This window comes from Stegodyphus dumicola, chromosome 6, assembly GCF_044657685.1.
Source record: "Stegodyphus dumicola isolate Sdum_Otavi_A_Nest chromosome 6, ASM4465768v1".
NCBI lineage: Eukaryota > Metazoa > Arthropoda > Arachnida > Araneae > Eresidae > Stegodyphus > Stegodyphus dumicola.
In genome coordinates this window covers 77,052,675-77,071,593 of record NC_140773.1, presented here as the reverse complement: position 1 = coordinate 77,071,593, position 18,919 = coordinate 77,052,675, and the positions used below count along the sequence as shown (strand labels likewise).

General features: G+C 32.0%; 1 protein-coding gene across 2 annotated transcripts in view; it reads right to left on the bottom strand.

The window, feature by feature from the left end:
• Window positions 1-16,601: 16,601 nt before the first annotated feature.
• LOC118188914 (uncharacterized) overlaps window positions 16,602-18,919 on the bottom strand; it is a 176,958-nt gene continuing 174,640 nt past the window's right edge. The window contains exon 9 of one of the 2 annotated variants that reach the window (XM_035359436.2): window positions 16,602-16,886. In XM_035359436.2, coding sequence (XP_035215327.2) covers window positions 16,745-16,886 — 142 coding nt within the window. In that variant the 3' untranslated portion in view covers window positions 16,602-16,744. The remainder of the gene's footprint in view (window positions 16,887-18,919) is intronic. The other variant, XM_035359438.2, reaches the window with a different exon arrangement.

Here is an 18,919-nt window from a genome sequence, read left to right as displayed (position 1 = left end):
TACATTATTTACAGCTAAAATTTGGCAGTACTATTTCAAAAAAATGTTGTTAGGGGAAAGAGATTCAATATGAGTTTCAGACGTCCTCAGATCGTTTTTATCCCTCAGTTGATATTAATTGATTTAAATAACTTTAGCTATTTTATTTTGCTTTATGTTAAGTATTGATGAAATATTTACAATATGTCAAATATTGGCAAAAGATTTGCATATTCCAAATATTGGCAAAAGATTTGCATATTCCATAATGTGTTCAAGTAACAGCAAATGCTATTAATTCAAAAGTGTGTAATTCCACCTGTGGAACAGTGGAGTAGGAACAGATGGTAAGCAAGTAATCTAAAGGCAATGCCTGAGAGGCTGAGTATTGTCTAGGAACTGTATTTCCATTCCAGGAAACCGAGTAGCAGTTCCGTGTGTCCGAAAAATTAAAAGAGTAGACTACAAGATGGCTAGCTTCACCTAAGGCATTAATTTCTTCTGCTAAGTTTTTTCTATTATGTTTTTTAAAGATTAAATTTGATTTAAAGAATCAAAACAAGAAAACCAATATTTTATAGCTGTTAAAGCTGTGAGGAGCATACTCATATTTCAGCATTTGCTGCGATTGAAATTTATAGATACGAATAAATTAGGATATTAAGCAGCAAACATTTTGTAAGAGGTTTGAGCTAATTTCTCTTCCCATTTTGTTTCAATACCATCTTCTCATTTGCTTTTCTTCGAAATCTCTTGTTTGATTTGATAATGCCCAGACAGATATTTATCTTAAAACTGCAGATCAATTAGGTGAAATGATCAGTTAGCTGAAAAATACAAATTCTTGCAAGAAGTAATTCTCGAGACTGAAAAGCTAATAATGGAAAATGATATCGAATCAGAAATAATTGCATAAGATTTGAGGGACGAATATCCTGATAAAAATTATATTGTGTAAAATTAATAGATTTACAAAAAATAATTAAAGTTGATCTAGAAGCTAATAACTGAATCATTAATCTGAGCAATGATGAAACACTATTAGTAGAATCTAAAGTTGTACGCTTTCATAAATTAACTATTGCAAACAGTGTATTTTAATGTACATAAAATAGATGTATCACTAAAAAATGAAAATAAGAAGAAAAAGTTTTAAAAATGCTATTGTTAATTTTATATGCTTTGGATTTTATTTCCTTGTACGAAGTAAAGAGGAAGTATTGTAATCTCGAAAAGTTTCAGGCAGGATATTTCAACGAAAATATTCATTTTGACCGCAATCGAATGCAATTTAGCGATGTTTTTGCGTGGTATGTGTACGTAAAAACAGAATAAAAGACTCGTTTCGTCCAAAAAAATTGATAAAACTGCTTTAAAATGAATTCTGAAGAGAATTTTTCGTGGCGTCTGTACGAACGTATGTACGTACGTATCTCGCATAACCCAAAAACGACTAGCCTCAGAGCGTTGAAATTTTGTATATAGGACTGCTATAACATTTAGACGTGCACCTCGTATTTTGGTTGCAATCGGCCGCACCAAACGTATATAAATATATTTATATACATATCCACTCTGTTACCCGGCTCAGTGATCTCAGTTTCTTTACTCTTATATGTTTGTAAATTGTACATTTTTTGCTTTAAAAATGATTGAATTATGTTGTTCTTATCTTCCGGTTAAGGTTTTTATGCCTTTAGTAAATCTATATGCAATTATTTTTGAATTATCAACAATTTTGAAGTTGTTTAAGTGCCACTAAGCCTAATAATTTTTTTGATGGCGGCCATTGCTTGTTTACATTTGAACCAGCAGGATAGTGGATTTGTTGCCAATCTAGAGAAACTTAGCTTCGTAACAACAAAGATAACGCCTTCATTTATTATTGCGAATTAAATCATGCTTAATCCTTTCTGGAATTTTTTCGAGGAAATAAGTGTTTAAGATTTACTTCGTAATTTTTAATACAGATATTTTGAGTTTTTATGTATTTTTGCCTTGTCACGAAGTGAAAACTGAATTGATTGAATGAGAAATACTGAATCGTCTGTGAAAAACTGTTTCTTTTTTGTTTTGTTTGCTTAATTTATTTTATACATCGTTCTAGCTTTATTATAGTATTTGAATAGAACATGTGGCAACGATAAGATAATTCTTCAAATGATATAAAATTTGTGCATTCTGAGTTATAATATGAACGAAATATAATACTGTTAAGTGAACCTAGCGCCAGAGTGTCGCTATGGTAAACAAATAGAGTGCATTTAAAGAATGCATTTATTCTATTGTGGTTTATGCGTTGTCGGCGAAGTAGATTTAATTCAATCCAATAAGTTTAAATGAAATGCAATAAAAATGCGTATAATGTAATATTCCGTACAAGGAAGTCTTGTGGTGTACACATCAGATTTTTTAAGCTAAAGGAAGGTTGATTACAACCGAAAGATTAAAAAAAAATAAAAAAAAAAAATACGTTTTGCTGAATGGCAACATTCTGAGAAATGAATAACTGCAAACCACAGAGAACATAAATATCTTATATTTCGCGCAGTGGTTATACTTGCGAGGCAATTGCGTAGTATATTTCCAGTTGACTAACGTAACGTAACGATCTAAAATTTGAGGATGGATTCCGTTAAGTATGTTCTAATATCAAAATGCTTTATTACTGCAGTAAAGCAAATATTTAAAATTACTCTTTTAAGAAATGATTTTTCGCTTTTTCGATTAAACATTTTTAACAAAGTACTAGCGAATTTTCAACCCCTCATTTTAGAAACATTAGCTGAATTTATCACACGAGTTCGAGGGAAAGAGATTTATCACGCAAGTGTCAGAGGTTGTTCAGAAATTATGACTCAAGTATATCGATGACGATTCCATTAAAACCAGCGAAAAGCGGAAAGAGAAATGCTATTTCTTAAAAAGAAGTTAACTTACTTGAACTTAATGCAACTTTCACGTTATAGGAAAGAAGGAAAATAGATTGGCATTCTTTGGACGTGCAATTAGGAGGGATGGGAAACCGTTTAATCAAGGAAAGTTTTTCTGAAGCCTGATTCTTTTTCATCTGTTATTCTATCCTATCCAAGATCGCTTCAGATGCTTTTAAAAATCACCACTTAATTTTATTTGTAGGAAGCCATGATGGGCGCTGACAGGCGAATGAATTCTGAAGATGAAACTTCTCAAACTCTTCAGTTAACAAATGAAGCTGTGCATACTGAATAACGCTTTCAATTATTATGAATAAATTTAATTTTGCAAAAATATTTTAGACCTTTTTTTACAGTTCTTCAACAATTTCAGAAATCATTCTATCGTAAAATCTGTTAAGATATTAAATTAGAATAAGCTTCATGAAAAAAAAAAAAAAAAAAAAAAAAAACCGTATTAGCCTTAAAACCTAAGAAAATAACATCTCTGAAGAACTTTGTTACTAAATTAATTTATTAATAAAAACTCAGGGTCAAGCTGCAGAGCCGAATATCCTCCTGAATTACTACAGTTTACACGGAATTGTATTATGTGTTCTTTCTCCCGATAATACTAAATATTATCCAAATAACACAAGTATAACCTAAGCGATAACTGAGATATTTAAGTTACATTAAAATCTGATGGTTCTGAAAACGAAAATCTAAGCTACGTATAATTTAACGCGTTATCAGAGGTGAAATCATAACGTTTTGCTGGTAGTAATCATAAGGATTCTTAAGTTCCATGAATTCCCATAATTTATATAAATAAATAAACATGCCTTTTGTCAAAGCTGAAGGGGTTCCAAAATTTCAGGTGAAGCAGGTCTCCTAATCCATAAAGCTGCTACTACAGATAACATTAATATGTTTTAAGTTTATCTTGCGTTAAATTTTTTAATTCGTAGAAACAATAAAGAACAATAAACAGTCTTTCATTCGCAAAGGCTGATGAATATCTCTTCCAGTTAGCATTTGCAATGTTTACGTTGAATGAGGTATCTGTTGGCAGAATATTACAAGTAAAATCTCTAAACTGAACGTTGCACTTTGTTTATTGAATAAGTGTATTTATTGGTGTATTTAATTATGGCAAAGCACACTAGGGCTATCTGCCTAAGGGGAGGGATGCCTTTCGTGGAGGACTTTCTAAGGGAAACTGGCTCGTATACACGTTACACATGGGGAAAACCACGAAAACGCCCATGCAGCCAGCCCGTTCGCGGGATTCGAACCTCGGACCGAACTACCAGTGTTCAGCGACTTTACCGCTCGGCCGCTGGTGGGCCGTTTATTGAATAAGAATTACCAAAATAATGGCAGTTTAATGCAAATGAAGAAATGAAGGAGGACAGAAATTTCATTATTCTAAAAAATATATCTCTTGAATCAAAAACTATGGAACTTGTCTCTTACCGAATTGCAAATAACAGAATACAATAGAAGTCGACACTTAAAGAAATCCTCTATAAGCTGGTAAAGCTACGTAGGAACCTGATAATTGCCAATATGTTGGTATTGTTATGACACAGTGATAACAAAACTGAAAACTGTCAAAATATGCTCATAAATGTTCCTAAACATCGTTTCCTAACTTTAAATTTTATAGCTTCCCCTTCAGTCAAAAAATTTCGGAAATCTTCTGTCGTGTCTAGATATCAGATATTTTTTTGCCTAGTTCCATAGCACTTTCACACTCTTTCTGTTGGTATTCCTGTCCCTAACACTTTTAACATCACTAAACATAAACGTAGCTAACAACATACATTTGGGATTGTTAGTACTAATAACGCCTTGTACACTTTTTGGTCTCTTAAAACTGACATTCTGAAACTATAACATAGATCGATACAAAATAGAAAACATGTGTTTAATACAGTGCATTACAGTGCAAATAGATTTTAAACCCATGGGACTGTTAATAGCATAGAACTTAGTAGCATATCCGGAAACCAATTGCAGAAGATTCAAAATGTGTGGAAGTACGGAATTCTGGGCTATAAAGTACTAGAAAAAGATAATATTGCACTGTTGACATATATTTCAGATTTAAAATTTTATGTTTGTCAGTTTAAAATTGTGACCAAATTTAAGACAAAGCATACTTTTCTTAAAAAATCAACTAAAAATTCTTCAGCGTTCATTAAATAGAAGGCACATTGAATGGGTGTATCAGTTTCGGCCATCTATTCTTCAAGAATTTATACACGAATTCTAACTTGAACTGTTCCCATTAAATCATTTACCAATTCAAGAGGTCATCAGATTCTTTACTAAATTCCATAGTACTGACACCATACTGATACATACATTGGTAGAAATGTATGGATATCATAAAGTCGCAATAGTCAGTTTTTTTCATAGTTTAAGAGGTAATTTGTTTCCTAATTACAGTCGTGTTGTAGCTATTTTTGCATTACTAACTCTATATACATTCCGTATAACACGATAAGAATCAAATACATTAAAAATAGACTAAAATGATCAATTTAAATCTAATAGTTTGTTGACCGTTAGCTCTGAAGTTAGCATATTCCGGCCTAAGGTATTTATGCTTTATTAGTACAAGGTACTATAACTATCCACGCAACAAAAGACAGAAATAATGAACCCAGACTGATTTTTTTCTTTTGTTTGTTTTTAAGAATCATAGTCTTCTAGTGTAATAGTCTTCTAGTGTTTCCAACCGGAAATCTGGTGACATGTTCGATTCTCAAGAGGCGAGGGTGCTTTCCAGGGAAAATTCTAAATACGTTTTCAAAAATAATATGAATTTGATTATTCTCAAACAATAAAGTAAATTTAATGTTATCTGGTGTAATATAATTTAATGTATAGTGAGGACTACATTTATACAAAAAGCAGTTGCAATAAAATAAAAAATTTTAATTTTCTGAAACAAGGTTTCATTTTTGCTGTATACTACAATGTTTCACTAAAGTGAAGTGAAGTGAAGTGTAGATGAGAAACTGCGTAGTACTGATACACAATATATAATAATTAAAAGTATCATTTTATTGCTTTTATCAGTGGTAGAAATGCTAACAACAATTGTCGCAGTATATTACTAAAAAGTGAAGAGTAGTTTTAAAAATTCACTTGATTGCAGTAATAAGTAGTTATTTTCGTAATAGGTATGATACATTAACGTTTTCCGGATTGATAAGATTTGAGTGAAATGGAAACCAATAATTGTTTTATTCGATTTCTGCTTTTAACATTTGAAAAACACTTTTAACAAGAAAAAAAATGATTCAAAATAGAGAGAGAGCATATTTTTTAAACGTAAATTTACAGTCTAAATAATATTTTAATAAGAAAAGAAAATAATTCTATAACTTACGTGATCCTTATCAAAGTAATACCTCTGTGCAAATTCATAGAAGATGAAAACGTACTGTCTCTTTTTTACAAGCTATTACAGCTTATTCATGGCGAAATGGTACAGATAATATTTACTCAACTTCACAAATAAGATTTCTTTGAAAGGAAAAATGTCAGCGTCGTATTAGATTAGGAAAGAAAACGCTAACTCACACGCAAACCTTAAAAAAGAAAAACTTTCGTTGTCGAGAATCGATGATGGAAAAGTTCTGCTTGGTAAAGTAAAAAGAAACGTTAATGAGTGAGTGAAAATTTAAGTTTGCAAGTTCTACTTGGCGCGCATAATAGAATATTATTTTCAGATAATTTCTTCAGATACTTGTGATTTTTTATCAATCGTAATTGGCTTTTTAAGTTCTGAGCCGATTAAGAACAACAGCAAAATAAAGAAAAAAACACTTCGTCTAATTTATCATTATGTGCAGCAAAAGTGCAAAAAATAATAAGCACATCTGATGATAAAATATAGATTATTTAAAAGATATATAAGAAAAAATATTACGTCAAAAGATTCTATTACAAGAAAAAACATGTAAGCGGGAAGAAATATCATTTTTATTTTATAACAGCCGGCAATTCCTATTATCAGTGGAACAATATATTTATTTGCAGATATCAATCCTATTAACCATCGGTTCCTATTATCAGCTGAACAATACTAATAGCCTTACTAACTTAGAATATGCATGTTATATCAACCATAAGATGCCATTAAATAGGCTCAGGTATTTAATATTCAGATAATGAAAAGTTTGGGGTGCTTAATATTCATGTAAGGGAATAAAAGTCTTAAAATTCTAAATGCAAGTATGAAAAATTTTTATACTACGCAAAAGTTCAAAAAAGCCAATTTACAGCAGAAAGCGTTTTATTGCACACAAAGAGTGAATGCATTATTACTGAGCAATATGTGTTCTGAAAAAGACGCGATTCAGGTCCGCCAAACATTGGACAATTATATGACGGTATAGATAGCTCAAGAACACTGGCTTCCTGTGCAAAAGAAAGAACTCCAGACAGTCAAATCATTCTAATGAAACAATTTAACGCATATTCCAGAATAAGCCGCGCTAACCTTGAACTTCGTATTCCCCAGTGAATCGTTTAAAAGATAATGTGGAGGCGATTGCAACTCGAAGAGGCTGTCCGTCAACGTGAGGCATACTATGAACTCATCGCAAGGCGGATCAGAGCACAAGAAGTGGCTCCTGTGCAATTAAAATGATGAACCCATGATGACTTAGACAAGGAAACCGGAAACAGGAGACTTGGTATTTCAGATCGTAGTTGTGTTTAGTTATTGAAATATAAGACAGAATATAAAGACTACCTGTCTAACGTAAAAAAGGCTACCTGCCTTCTTTGGGAGCCTATAAAGGCTACTTGCCTTCTTGGGGGTCTTTTTGAAGGGAAACTGATGTATTCGCACTGGTGTATTCTCTGTGTGCATTCGCATTACACACAGAGAGAAATACGAAAATTCCCCCCCCCCCAATGGCGGGCACTTGCCGATAACGGAATTGGCCACTTCTAAAGCCAGAATTGGTTGCGATTTTATTGTAGAGACACTGTCTAGGCAGCAAAAACACGAAAATTAACCATGCACCAAACTCGTTCGCCTGGGATCGAAAACCCACCATTCACTCATCTTAATCACTTAGCCACTTGGGCCCGTATTTTACACAAAGTAAGCAGCATTAACAAGAGGAATTCAACGCTGTACTTTTGGTAATGACGCTGCAGATATTTATTCTGAATCTTCTTCAAGTTTGAAGGAATTACCATTGATAATAAAGTGGATCTAGCTCTCTCAGTCAGTGAAGAATAAGCCAAAATTACAGTGGGTTTGTACAGAGATTGAAGGTTTGGGCAAGCGGATGAGAAGCAATATTTGAAGCTTCAGATGCTAATGCAAGATCAGTTCACACTCAGCTTTCATGTTCGCATATGAAGTCAGGCACTTGGGCAAAGCTACCTCAAAAATGGCAGTAGAAGTGGCAGCATGACGACAGAAGTAGACGTATCTTTACCATTTTCACTAATGTCGAAGCGACAGCAAAACCTGATTACTATGTATATAAGACTACCATAATTAAATTGAATAAAAAGATTCCAAATTTGGGTATCATGATGTTGTTAACTACCCTATAAAAATTTCAGAAAACTTTTCACAAATGTATTAAAATAACTGCTGCATACACGTGTGGTTTCTGAGATTTATTGGTTAATGTATTCCAAAATGTGAACCTGCGAAATGCTTTCTGTTCATATTAGAAATAATGAAAATTGTACATATACGTATTTTATCTTATTTATTTTATACAATTAAATTTTTGAAGTTAGAAAAATGTTATTGATAAATATACTGTTCTTATATAAGCATAATAATGTAAGCTAATTATTCAGAAGTACATGTTATTAAATTCTGAAAAATAATGATTAAAATATACATCATCATTTGACAGGCTATATGAGTAGCTTCGTGCTGTTAAATTAAATTTTTAAGCAGAATATAAGTGACGTAATTTATTAAAGCTTACATGTATGTTTGTGCAACATTCAGCGTAAAATGTTTTTTAAATAGTTAGTTTTCTTGTGTAGCAGTTGCATAAAATTTGTCCACGTTGATTTAAATATGTTCTTCGTTAAGCTTAAATTAATTTTATGTTTTTTCCTCTAACATATTTTATACGAAATGTTGACGTTTCTGCGTGACATGTTGATATGTTTAATCTGAAGAAAAATGGAATTTGCTTTTGAATAAATTGAATAATTTGAATACCTTCGGTGTTGGTGTATTTAATTATGGCAAAGCACACGAGGGCTATCTGCCTAAGGGGAGGACTTTCTAAGGGAAACTGGCTCGTATACACGTTACACATGGGGAAAACCACGAAAACGCCCATGCAGCCAGCCCGTTCGCGGGATTCGAACCTCGGACCGAACTACCAGTGTTCAGCGACTTTACCGCTCGGCTGCTGGTGGGCTGAATACCTTCGGAAAACTTTCTTTATTATATAGGTATGTAAATATTATAATTTATCATGTTTCATAATACGTTTTAATATGTCGTAGATAAAAAATTACCATAAATGAAAATATAAAAAATCTTTATGATTTAGAGTCTTATGATGAAAATATTTCAAGTTAAACTTTTTTTTTTTTGTGTGGGGAGGGGACAAGGGAACACACTTTACGGATCCTTGCAAACACTTCTACAGTCTCCAAATTTTAAAGATAAGTGTCATGGAATGTGAATGAAAGTAAGAATTATGCATGGAATAATGTGTGTTTTTTATATATAATAGTAATCAGCCATATATCTGCTGATTACAGATTGTAAGCAATATATAATTTCAATTTTATTTCAATTATGAGAAAGCAATTTCCATTGAGAGTTTAAATAATGGAGAGCTTGGATCTAACCCCGAAGCTATGTATGTCTGTAGAATAGCAAATCAGTAAAAGCTAAAAGATGTGATTTAGATGCCCCGTTCAAGATCATTGTCAAGACAAACTGTAATAAATCATTATAATTCTGTTATATAATGTGATGCTATTAAACAAGAAACTTACTAGATTACAGATTTTCACGTGGGGATGGAAACAAAACTAAGGAACTTGTATGAAAATGATTTAAGAATGTTTCATGACTATGTTAAATCTGCTTTTCTAATGTATAGAAGGTATATTTAGTATAATTAAAAACAACAAAGGTAATAATAATAATAATAATAATAATAATCAATGCAATTTAATTTACAAGGGAAGGTACGTCAAACGTGAAGTTTTATTGAAATTCAGCTATTGAAATGAGCAGTTATATTTTATCTTATTTATATTGGTGTGTAAGGCATTCAGGTTTGTAAAAAATTATTTTTATACACATGGTAATGTACTGAAAGTATGTATTTCAATGATACATATTTTATACCTTCATTCTCTCAAAACTGAATGATAATCTTAAGCAAATAACCAGACTGCTATGCTAGCCAAATTGTCAACAATTATTGTTATAGGTATGCTCATTAGCATAAGCAATTCGCAAATTGCTTACTGATAACAGTAATGAATTTTAAAAAAATCTGGCCGAGACAATTGAATACAGTACTACAGCAATTGAATAAAAAATACCAGAAAATGGCTAATATAAAATTTTATGCCTGAGCTCTTAAATAACATCCTATAATTTACAGTTAATGGCTCAAAATAATTACAGTTAGTGGTAAACATAGTTATAATTAATGGTTTATGGTATTCTCAGTCCATGTTGTACTACAGTCCATTTTAACGTATTCCCAATTTATGGTTCAACATAAATTTTCTTGGTTCAACATACTGCCAATTCATGATTCAACTTATTACCAAATAATAGTTCAGCCAAAGAATTAAATAATGGTTCAACCTGTTACTAAATAAAAGCACCAAATAAGGGTTTTACCATCTTTTGGTTGCAACGTTTTCAGTACCTTAATTTGGTGAAACCTTGAACCAAATTTTTAATATTTGTAATTGGATTACCGCAGGGTCGTGTGTCGGGTAATAAGAGCAGTGCGTATCTAAATTTACAGCATTATAACAAATCTTGATTGATTTTTAATTTATTTCATGTAATACTTGTTTATGTTTGTAATATTTTTACGATATCTAACGTTTTGTAACCCGATGAATAATTTTTAATAACCCTTTGCTGCATAACCTCAATCAAGCCAGGAATATTTCGTTTTCTATTGAACCCATAAAATATTGTTTTCAAACTTAGGGCTAAAATTTTAATATATATTTAAAGGAAAAAGAACACGCCAATGTAAAATTTAACGAACTTCAAAGCAAACTTTACGTAAATATTAAATAAAACTGTACATTCTGAGAGCTTCTAAGACGCAGGCAAAAGAACTTCTTCAAGAGCAAATGTATTTACTTTTTTGCAAAAAAATTTCAAACATTTTTCTTTTCTTCTTTTTGTACTTTTTGCGTTTTTGCAAAACATTCCCAAAAATTGTTTCGCTGTTGACAAAGCCCTCAAAATCGGTAGAACTTTTTTCAAAATCTACTCTAACATAAGTTTGCTATTTTCCTAATTTTAAATGTTGTTCACACTGTAATAACATTAAATTTTCATATCCATATCGCAATCAGAAACGAACCTTAATTGTAGGAATCACTATTTTATGTATTTAGCTGCTTTAAAACGTTTAAATTCATTTCTATCAATTTAAAAAATATTCTAATTAGTTAAAAAGAAAATTTAATTAAAGTTATTATAATTAGTTTTAAAATAAGATAATGCGCAGTAAATTATATATAAATAGAATAATTTTAAACCGAGTTTTAACAATTTTATTGTGCATTAATTATAAATTTTCTTATTTTAAAAACTTAAAAACAAAAATTAACATTTCGGAAAATAAAATGTTTTTTCCCTTCAGTAACTTTAAGTGCCTAATATCTTCTGTTAATGCAACAGAAGAATAGAGCCATATGAATAATTAAGCTCTTTAAATACTGAAGCAAGTAATATGCGTTGCATAGAAGTTGTGGTCATTAACCGAACAGGACTATGTTTATACACATGGGGAATTTCAAGGAAATGTAATTTGCTAAATGAAGAAACTCTCTTATAATTGTTTAGAAGAAAACCGGCGAGAATACTTCCACAGACGGAGAATGCTATACATTTACGTGGCTGTTCTAGGAGTTGAATTCTTCTGAATCTGATAAATATCATGTTCTTAGATAGATGGAGCCAAATCTTAAAGCTCGGGAAAGAAATTCTATATTGTAAAATATGTAAACTGACAAAAGGTATAAAAGTTATTTATAAAACATTTTATCATCGGCTCAATATTTTTCTTCTGCAGACATCTAAAGTATGCAGTCATTTAGTCTTCGGATTTGTTTGTATATCAGTTTATATTGATGTACACAGCGAAAAGAAAAATGGAACAGTTCTATATCATTTGTACTCTCGTCTACTGGGCCGATTGACGAAACTCAACTTGCGTCTTTCATGTCTCGAAAGCGCAACTTAGGATATGTATTAGATGTATATATATATATATATAACATTGTTCTACTATAGATATTTTGACTCTAAATCAGACTTTATCTGAACTGACATGCCAATTTCCTTCCAGATTTCTATTCTATGACTCAAATTATGACAAACTGCCACCATTTGTAAAAATTGCACGAGTAGTTTTTAAAAAATTAGCTCTCAAAATTTTAGCTTCTCAATGTTAATTGAATTTGATATATATTCATTAATATCTCTTTTTTATTAAGCTTTTTTTTATTATTCTTTCCTCCAGAATTCAAAATTTAGACTTAATCCAAATATAATTCGCCCATTTTTATGATTTATTTTTAAAATTTGTATTTTTCAATAAATTTAATAAATTTTTCGAAAAGCATTTATAATCTGTAAAATTTTTACCTTCTTCTTCAAACAGATTTATTTCGAAGAGAGTTTTTTTTTTTTAAGGTATATGTGAATTTACATTTTGGAGCGTTTTGAAATTTGGCGTATTTATTATAAGCGATAATAACGAAAATGCGGTTTACGCACTTTGTTAAAATAATTTGAAAGAATGAAGGATGGACCTTTTTTCCGCTCCTGCATCAATGAAGAAAAGGAAAGTAAATAGATTACTATGGATTAAGAGTTTCACCAAGTGAATTATTCTTGCCGCAAACTGAGAAAAATGTGCTAAGATAAATTTTTAAATTCCTCCATAAATTTCACACCAAATTTTACAAAATTTAATATTTAGACATCGAATTATAGACATCGAATATTAGAGTCGAAGAATCGAAACATGGGAAAAATGGGCATGTTATTTCAGAAAAAGTCCAATTTTGTGTCAACATATCTATGTTGTAACCATGCTATATAACGGGTGGCCATAATTAAACTGACAGTGCTCACAGTGTTCTGTAGACGTGATCTATTTTCGAGAATGACGCCACATTTTGTAAGAAGATTAAACAAGACGGGGCACGAAGGATTCCGCGAAAAAAAAATTAGTTCCAAAAGTCAGCGCTAAGGGAATATTTGGCGCTCTGTAATAGAAAATAAAGTGTTAACATATGCAAATCAATACGGAAATTACCTTTTACTTTGCATTCAAATGAGTTTCAATGGGGGTGCGTTTGTTGTGGACCACATATTGCATTCTGTGTACAGTCCGTGATATATTATCCTTCAACGTAGCCAGGTCCTGGATCACTCCTTGATAGATCTTGGACTTAAGGCAACCCCATAGTCAGAAGTCGCATGGTGTAAGATCAGGCGACCGAGGTGGCCATGCAGTTGCAAAGTTGCGGCTAATGACTCTTTCTGTTGTGAATTTCTGTCGTAGCATCTGTTGCACCCGTACAGCAAAGTGTGGAGAAGCTCCATCTTGCATGAATATGATTTCCCCCAGGCATTGTCTTTGCTGAAGTGCCGGAATGACAAAGCTGTTCAACATGTGGCGATATTTCTCTCCGGTAACAGAACACGTTTCCGGTCCTGTCGGGGTAATGTTCTCATAGAAGAATGGACCTATGATAAATTTTATCCTGTATTAATTTGCATTTGTTAACACTCTATTTTCTATTACAGAGCGGGAAATATTCCCCTAGCGGTGACTTTTGGAACTAATTTTTTTTTTCGCGGAATCCTTCGTCCCCCGTCTTGTTTAATCTTTCTACAAAATGTGGCGTCATTCTCGCAGATAGATCGCGCTACAGAACACTGTGAGCACTGTCATTTTAATTATGGCCATCCGGTATATATCTAATATATATCCTAAGTCGCGCTTTCGAGACATGAAAAACGCAATTTGGATTTCGTTAACCGGCCTAGTAAAAAGGGAGATATAGAACTGTCCCCCAACCCCCTTTTTTTGCGCAGAGTAACTATTTTTTTATTCATATGCACATAATCGTTCAAAAGATGAACTTAAACTGAGTAATTCCAGTTACACGAAGACCGTACTTCAGTTAACATTCAAGGTTATTTATGAATCTGAGAAATAACTTCAAATTTCGTAGCAAATAAGGCTCAGCAGCGGCCGAGCGGTAAAGTCGCTGAACACTGGTAGTTTGGTCCGAGGTTCGAATCTCGCGAACGGGCTGGCTGCATGGGCGTTTTCGTGGTTTTCCCTCATGTGTAACGTGTATACGAGCTAGTTTCACTTAGAAAGTCTTAAGCGAAGGGCATCCCTCCTCTTAGGCAGATAGCCCTCGTGTGCTTTGCCGTAATCTCAATAAACCTGAACCGTAACAAATAAATTGGGCAACTAAATTTTATTACTCTCTGAAGCAGATTTATATTCTTTAAGCTTTGAATTAGAGGTATGTTCTTTATGTATTTCACAAGTGTCTAGCGTGCCTAACCTTTCTAGTACCATAGACACTTTTGCGTCATTGGTAGTATTTACTCTGACATACTGGAAAGATATCTGATGCTGCAGTTGAAATAAATTAGCAATGCTTATCTCTTTGAAAAAGTTGCTTCCCCGGCTGTGTGTCACAATGACCGTTACCCAAATCATTTGCGAAACTATCACAGCCAAAATTTGCTACACATATAATAGTACTTCTAGTAAAATTTGAGTTAAAATCTAAGTGCTCAATATTAACACCTAAGCTGAACAGCATGAACGGAATAAAGAAAGGACACGTTAATGCATTGGCCAGACCTGTCTCCAGAATTACTGTCATGTGATATCATTTTGTAAAAGTTTGCAAAATACATTGTATTTCTGTCTCTATTTTTTTTTTTTAAATTCAGGATCTTAGGAACCGTATCGCCGATGCTATTCAACTCTAGCACATTGGCAAAAATGTAGGAAAAAATTATTTACAGCGCAGATATTTCTCGTAGCAGCAAGTGTTAAAATACTGAGAGACTGCAAAACATGTGAAAGAAAAAAAAAAGAAACTAATGAGTTTGCCTATTTTTAGTATAGTAATGTTTGATACCGAGTGATAGTTAACTTGTTTTGTATTTTTAAAATGTTGCGCAGAATTATGAGAGAAACTTTGTATTTCAAACTTTTCGCCCACTGATATCCTTTCAAAAAATCGCTGGCATACACATTCGCTTAAAAAATATCGAATAAATTAAGATACATTTCAGCACGCCATTTCTTAAAATTATATATTTTACCTTCCACTGTCATAAAATTTACATCATTCTGAAATAAAATAAAAATTTAAAATCTGAAAGGTTTAAATTACGTCCAAAGGGGAGTTTTGCAACATTTTGTGTGTTACCTTTATTTATTCAATATCATGCTCTTCACACTTAAACCATAAAATTCAATTCAAGAGCAATATCGCAAAATAATTTTAAATTGAGCATATCTTTAAAATTTCCGAGACACAGTCTCACGCGCTGGAGATAAAAATATTTTTTCTGTACAACGTTGCCATTGCTCGCTTTGAAATCCTTATGTTTATAAGGTATTTCTCCCAATTCCCTAGTGTCCTTCGTGGTGTAGTGTCTAGCACGCTGGGCCGGTATTTCAGAGGTCCGTGGTTCGATTTCCGGCGAAGGCGGTTGCATATTTTTCATCTTTTCTGCTTCCAATAAACCTAATGACTCTACAAGTTTTTTAATCAAAAATTCGTTAAAGTTTTACAAAATATGAAATCGATAATAAAACAAATTCCAAATTTGGGCTTCAACATGCTCCTATTCGCAGTAGAATGAAGTCATTCAAAATTCGTTGGCTCTATGTACCGTTGTTTTATCACAATGCAAGAAATATACCTACATTTATGCAGATTCTTCATTACTTAATTTCTTCAAATATAATACAGGGCTCTAACATTTGGTGGCAAAATTTAAAAAACGTGATTCGCCGTTTATAGTAAATCAGCGCAAAATGCAAACACGAAATTAATAGCCCTTCTGGGTAAATTGCCCCTTTGGACTAATAAACAGATAAAAATTTATTTTCGATAGCTAGTCATATGAGCAATAACGCGTAATACCTACAGAGTCATACTTATTTTTTATCATTAAGAACAGTAATTGTTTACTATTTTATTGGATAGATTTTGGACATCGGGTTTTAATAATTAAATTTTGGAGAAGTCGCATGTTGATATTTTGACAACTTTGGGGATTGACTTCCTTAACTTCAGATTTGTTGACGAGTCAGTTTCATTTTCATGAAAACAATATAGAAATTTTTACTTTTGACATATATTTCAAAGGTAACACAAATGAAAATTACAAATAAACATAAAAAGATACTCTTTGTCAAATATAATTTTTAATTAATATTTTTGAAATTTTGAAATTTAATGTGAGATCTCTGTCCATCTTGAAATATTTGTAGTTCATACCTCGTCCGCTGAATTTTAGTTCAAATTGATTGACTGAAACAGATTTTCTTTGCTTTACTTCACTTGCTTTCATCTTCGTTTCCACTCCCTCCGGATTCGAGTTCAGTAACGGCTTCCACAGCCCGCTTTTTCAGCTGTTCAAGCTGCAGAACTGACTTCTCATGGCTGATATCCGTCAAACACTGAAGATCGCATTTGCTTCTAAATAAAGGTGGAAGATGACATAGATGTACACAGGCTCTCGAAAATAGTACACGATAAAAACATGTTGAATAATTCATTGTAGATCCATAACTTAAATATTTCAGAAATGAATCAAATAAATTAAGCCTTGAAGCTGTGATAATTTATGGCAAGTGATGCGTTTCTATATATATATGTATTTGTTGTTGTTTTTAAACATGATGTTTTTGTAGTATTTTTCTAATATGTTTTGTGATAGTTTACACTTTATTCTACATGCATATTAACTTTTAAGTTTGAATCAAGTTAAGCGTTCACTTTTTTCTAATTTTCTTTATTTCATACATATTGTGTTTTTACATTTTCAATTACAATTCGATCTTTACTTTGTAGTTATACTACTCTGCAAAAAAAACCGAAGTATTCCTTTAGCTCATAGGCAATAGCTTGAAGAATTTACTTTTTAGTATTATTTCAAATTTTGCTGCTCAATGCACAAAATTCTTGACCTCACAGGTCCTTATAAGTTTAGTTAGTTTGTCTTTCCTCCATTATATATATATATACAAATTTTCTCTCTACATGTATATATATCGAGGCAGAGTTTCTTATAATTCAGCTTCACTTAATAAAGATAATGCTTTTAGAACTTATTCGCACTCTTTTTCATAAATTATTAATTTGAATATCGATTTCGAATACTTTGTGTAAACGTTTTCTGGTTTTTATCCCTTTTTATGAGTGTTTCTTTTTGTATAAATTTTGTATTTCAGTTAAAATAGTTTTTGCCTTACTAATAGACATTAATAGACAGCCGAAGACAAGTCGGGGTAGTTTCGTGTCATAGTGAGATAAAAGAAATATTATTTAACATTTTTGTTGATATAGATATATTATCTTACAAAAGTTAAAAATATTCGAACCGGGCATGAATACCTTTCTTCTACGAGTAAAAAAATCTGATGCGGACACCACATGACTTTCTTGTATGGCCTAGTAAATTAGAAACGATTTTTACTGCATTTCATTTAAACTTATTTCCTCGAATTTTATTAGAGATGTATTTCTTATTCAGTTAATTCAGTTCTCACTTCCCGATAGCAAAAATACATAAAGCTCAAAATATCTTCATTAAAATTGAAAGATATAGAAAAACATAAAACATCAAATACAGTTAAAACAGCTAAAAAAAATGTTTACAATTAATTAGAGTTTCTACTCAAAAACAAGCAATTCGGGCAGTAGGCAAGAAGGCAGATTTTTGGGTGCACAAAGCTGAAAGTTTACTTTTGGTCGCTCACGACAAAAAGGCAGTGAAGATGCAGAAACTGATTTAATTGACTATTCTGCTAAGTTTCAAATATAAATACAAATATGACTGCTACTGTAGAAAAAAAAAACTTAGGCTTAGCCGGACTCAAACAACTTTTAAATTGTTGGTAAATCTACAACTATTGCATACAGATTAACTAAAAGCATAAAAACTTTAACAGGAAGGCCAGAACAATATAATTCAATCATTTGAAATATTTTGAAAGCAAAAAAATGCACAGTTTGCCAACATATAAAAATAAAAAAAAAAGCTGAGCTCACGGAGCCGAGTAACAGAGTGGGTATATGTATATATGTGTGTGTGTATGTGTGTGTGATGATATGATTTAGTTCCTTGTAGTAAATTGATGAAAGATGAGTGCTTGACTAGGGAAGACATTATATTTTCGTCGCGAGCAGATTGAGGATTAGAAGATCATTGAAAATATCATTTACGTAGCAGAAGATGCCGGGAACTTTTGAAGAATCACATACCACTTGTTCCACTTAACAATGGTGCCAATCTGCCCCCCCACAATTTTGATGATGGCACGTTACATTTTTAACAAAAGCAGCCAAGAAGGCGACGTCCTTTAGCTAGCAAGTGTAGGCAGAGAAAGAGGGAGAGTAGATGAATTGCAACGGTATTTATAGTAAAATATTTCATTAATCTGATTGGCTAAAACTTATAGACAATGCAGAAGTTTAAAATGGCATAATGCGGAATTAGTTTTCAGATC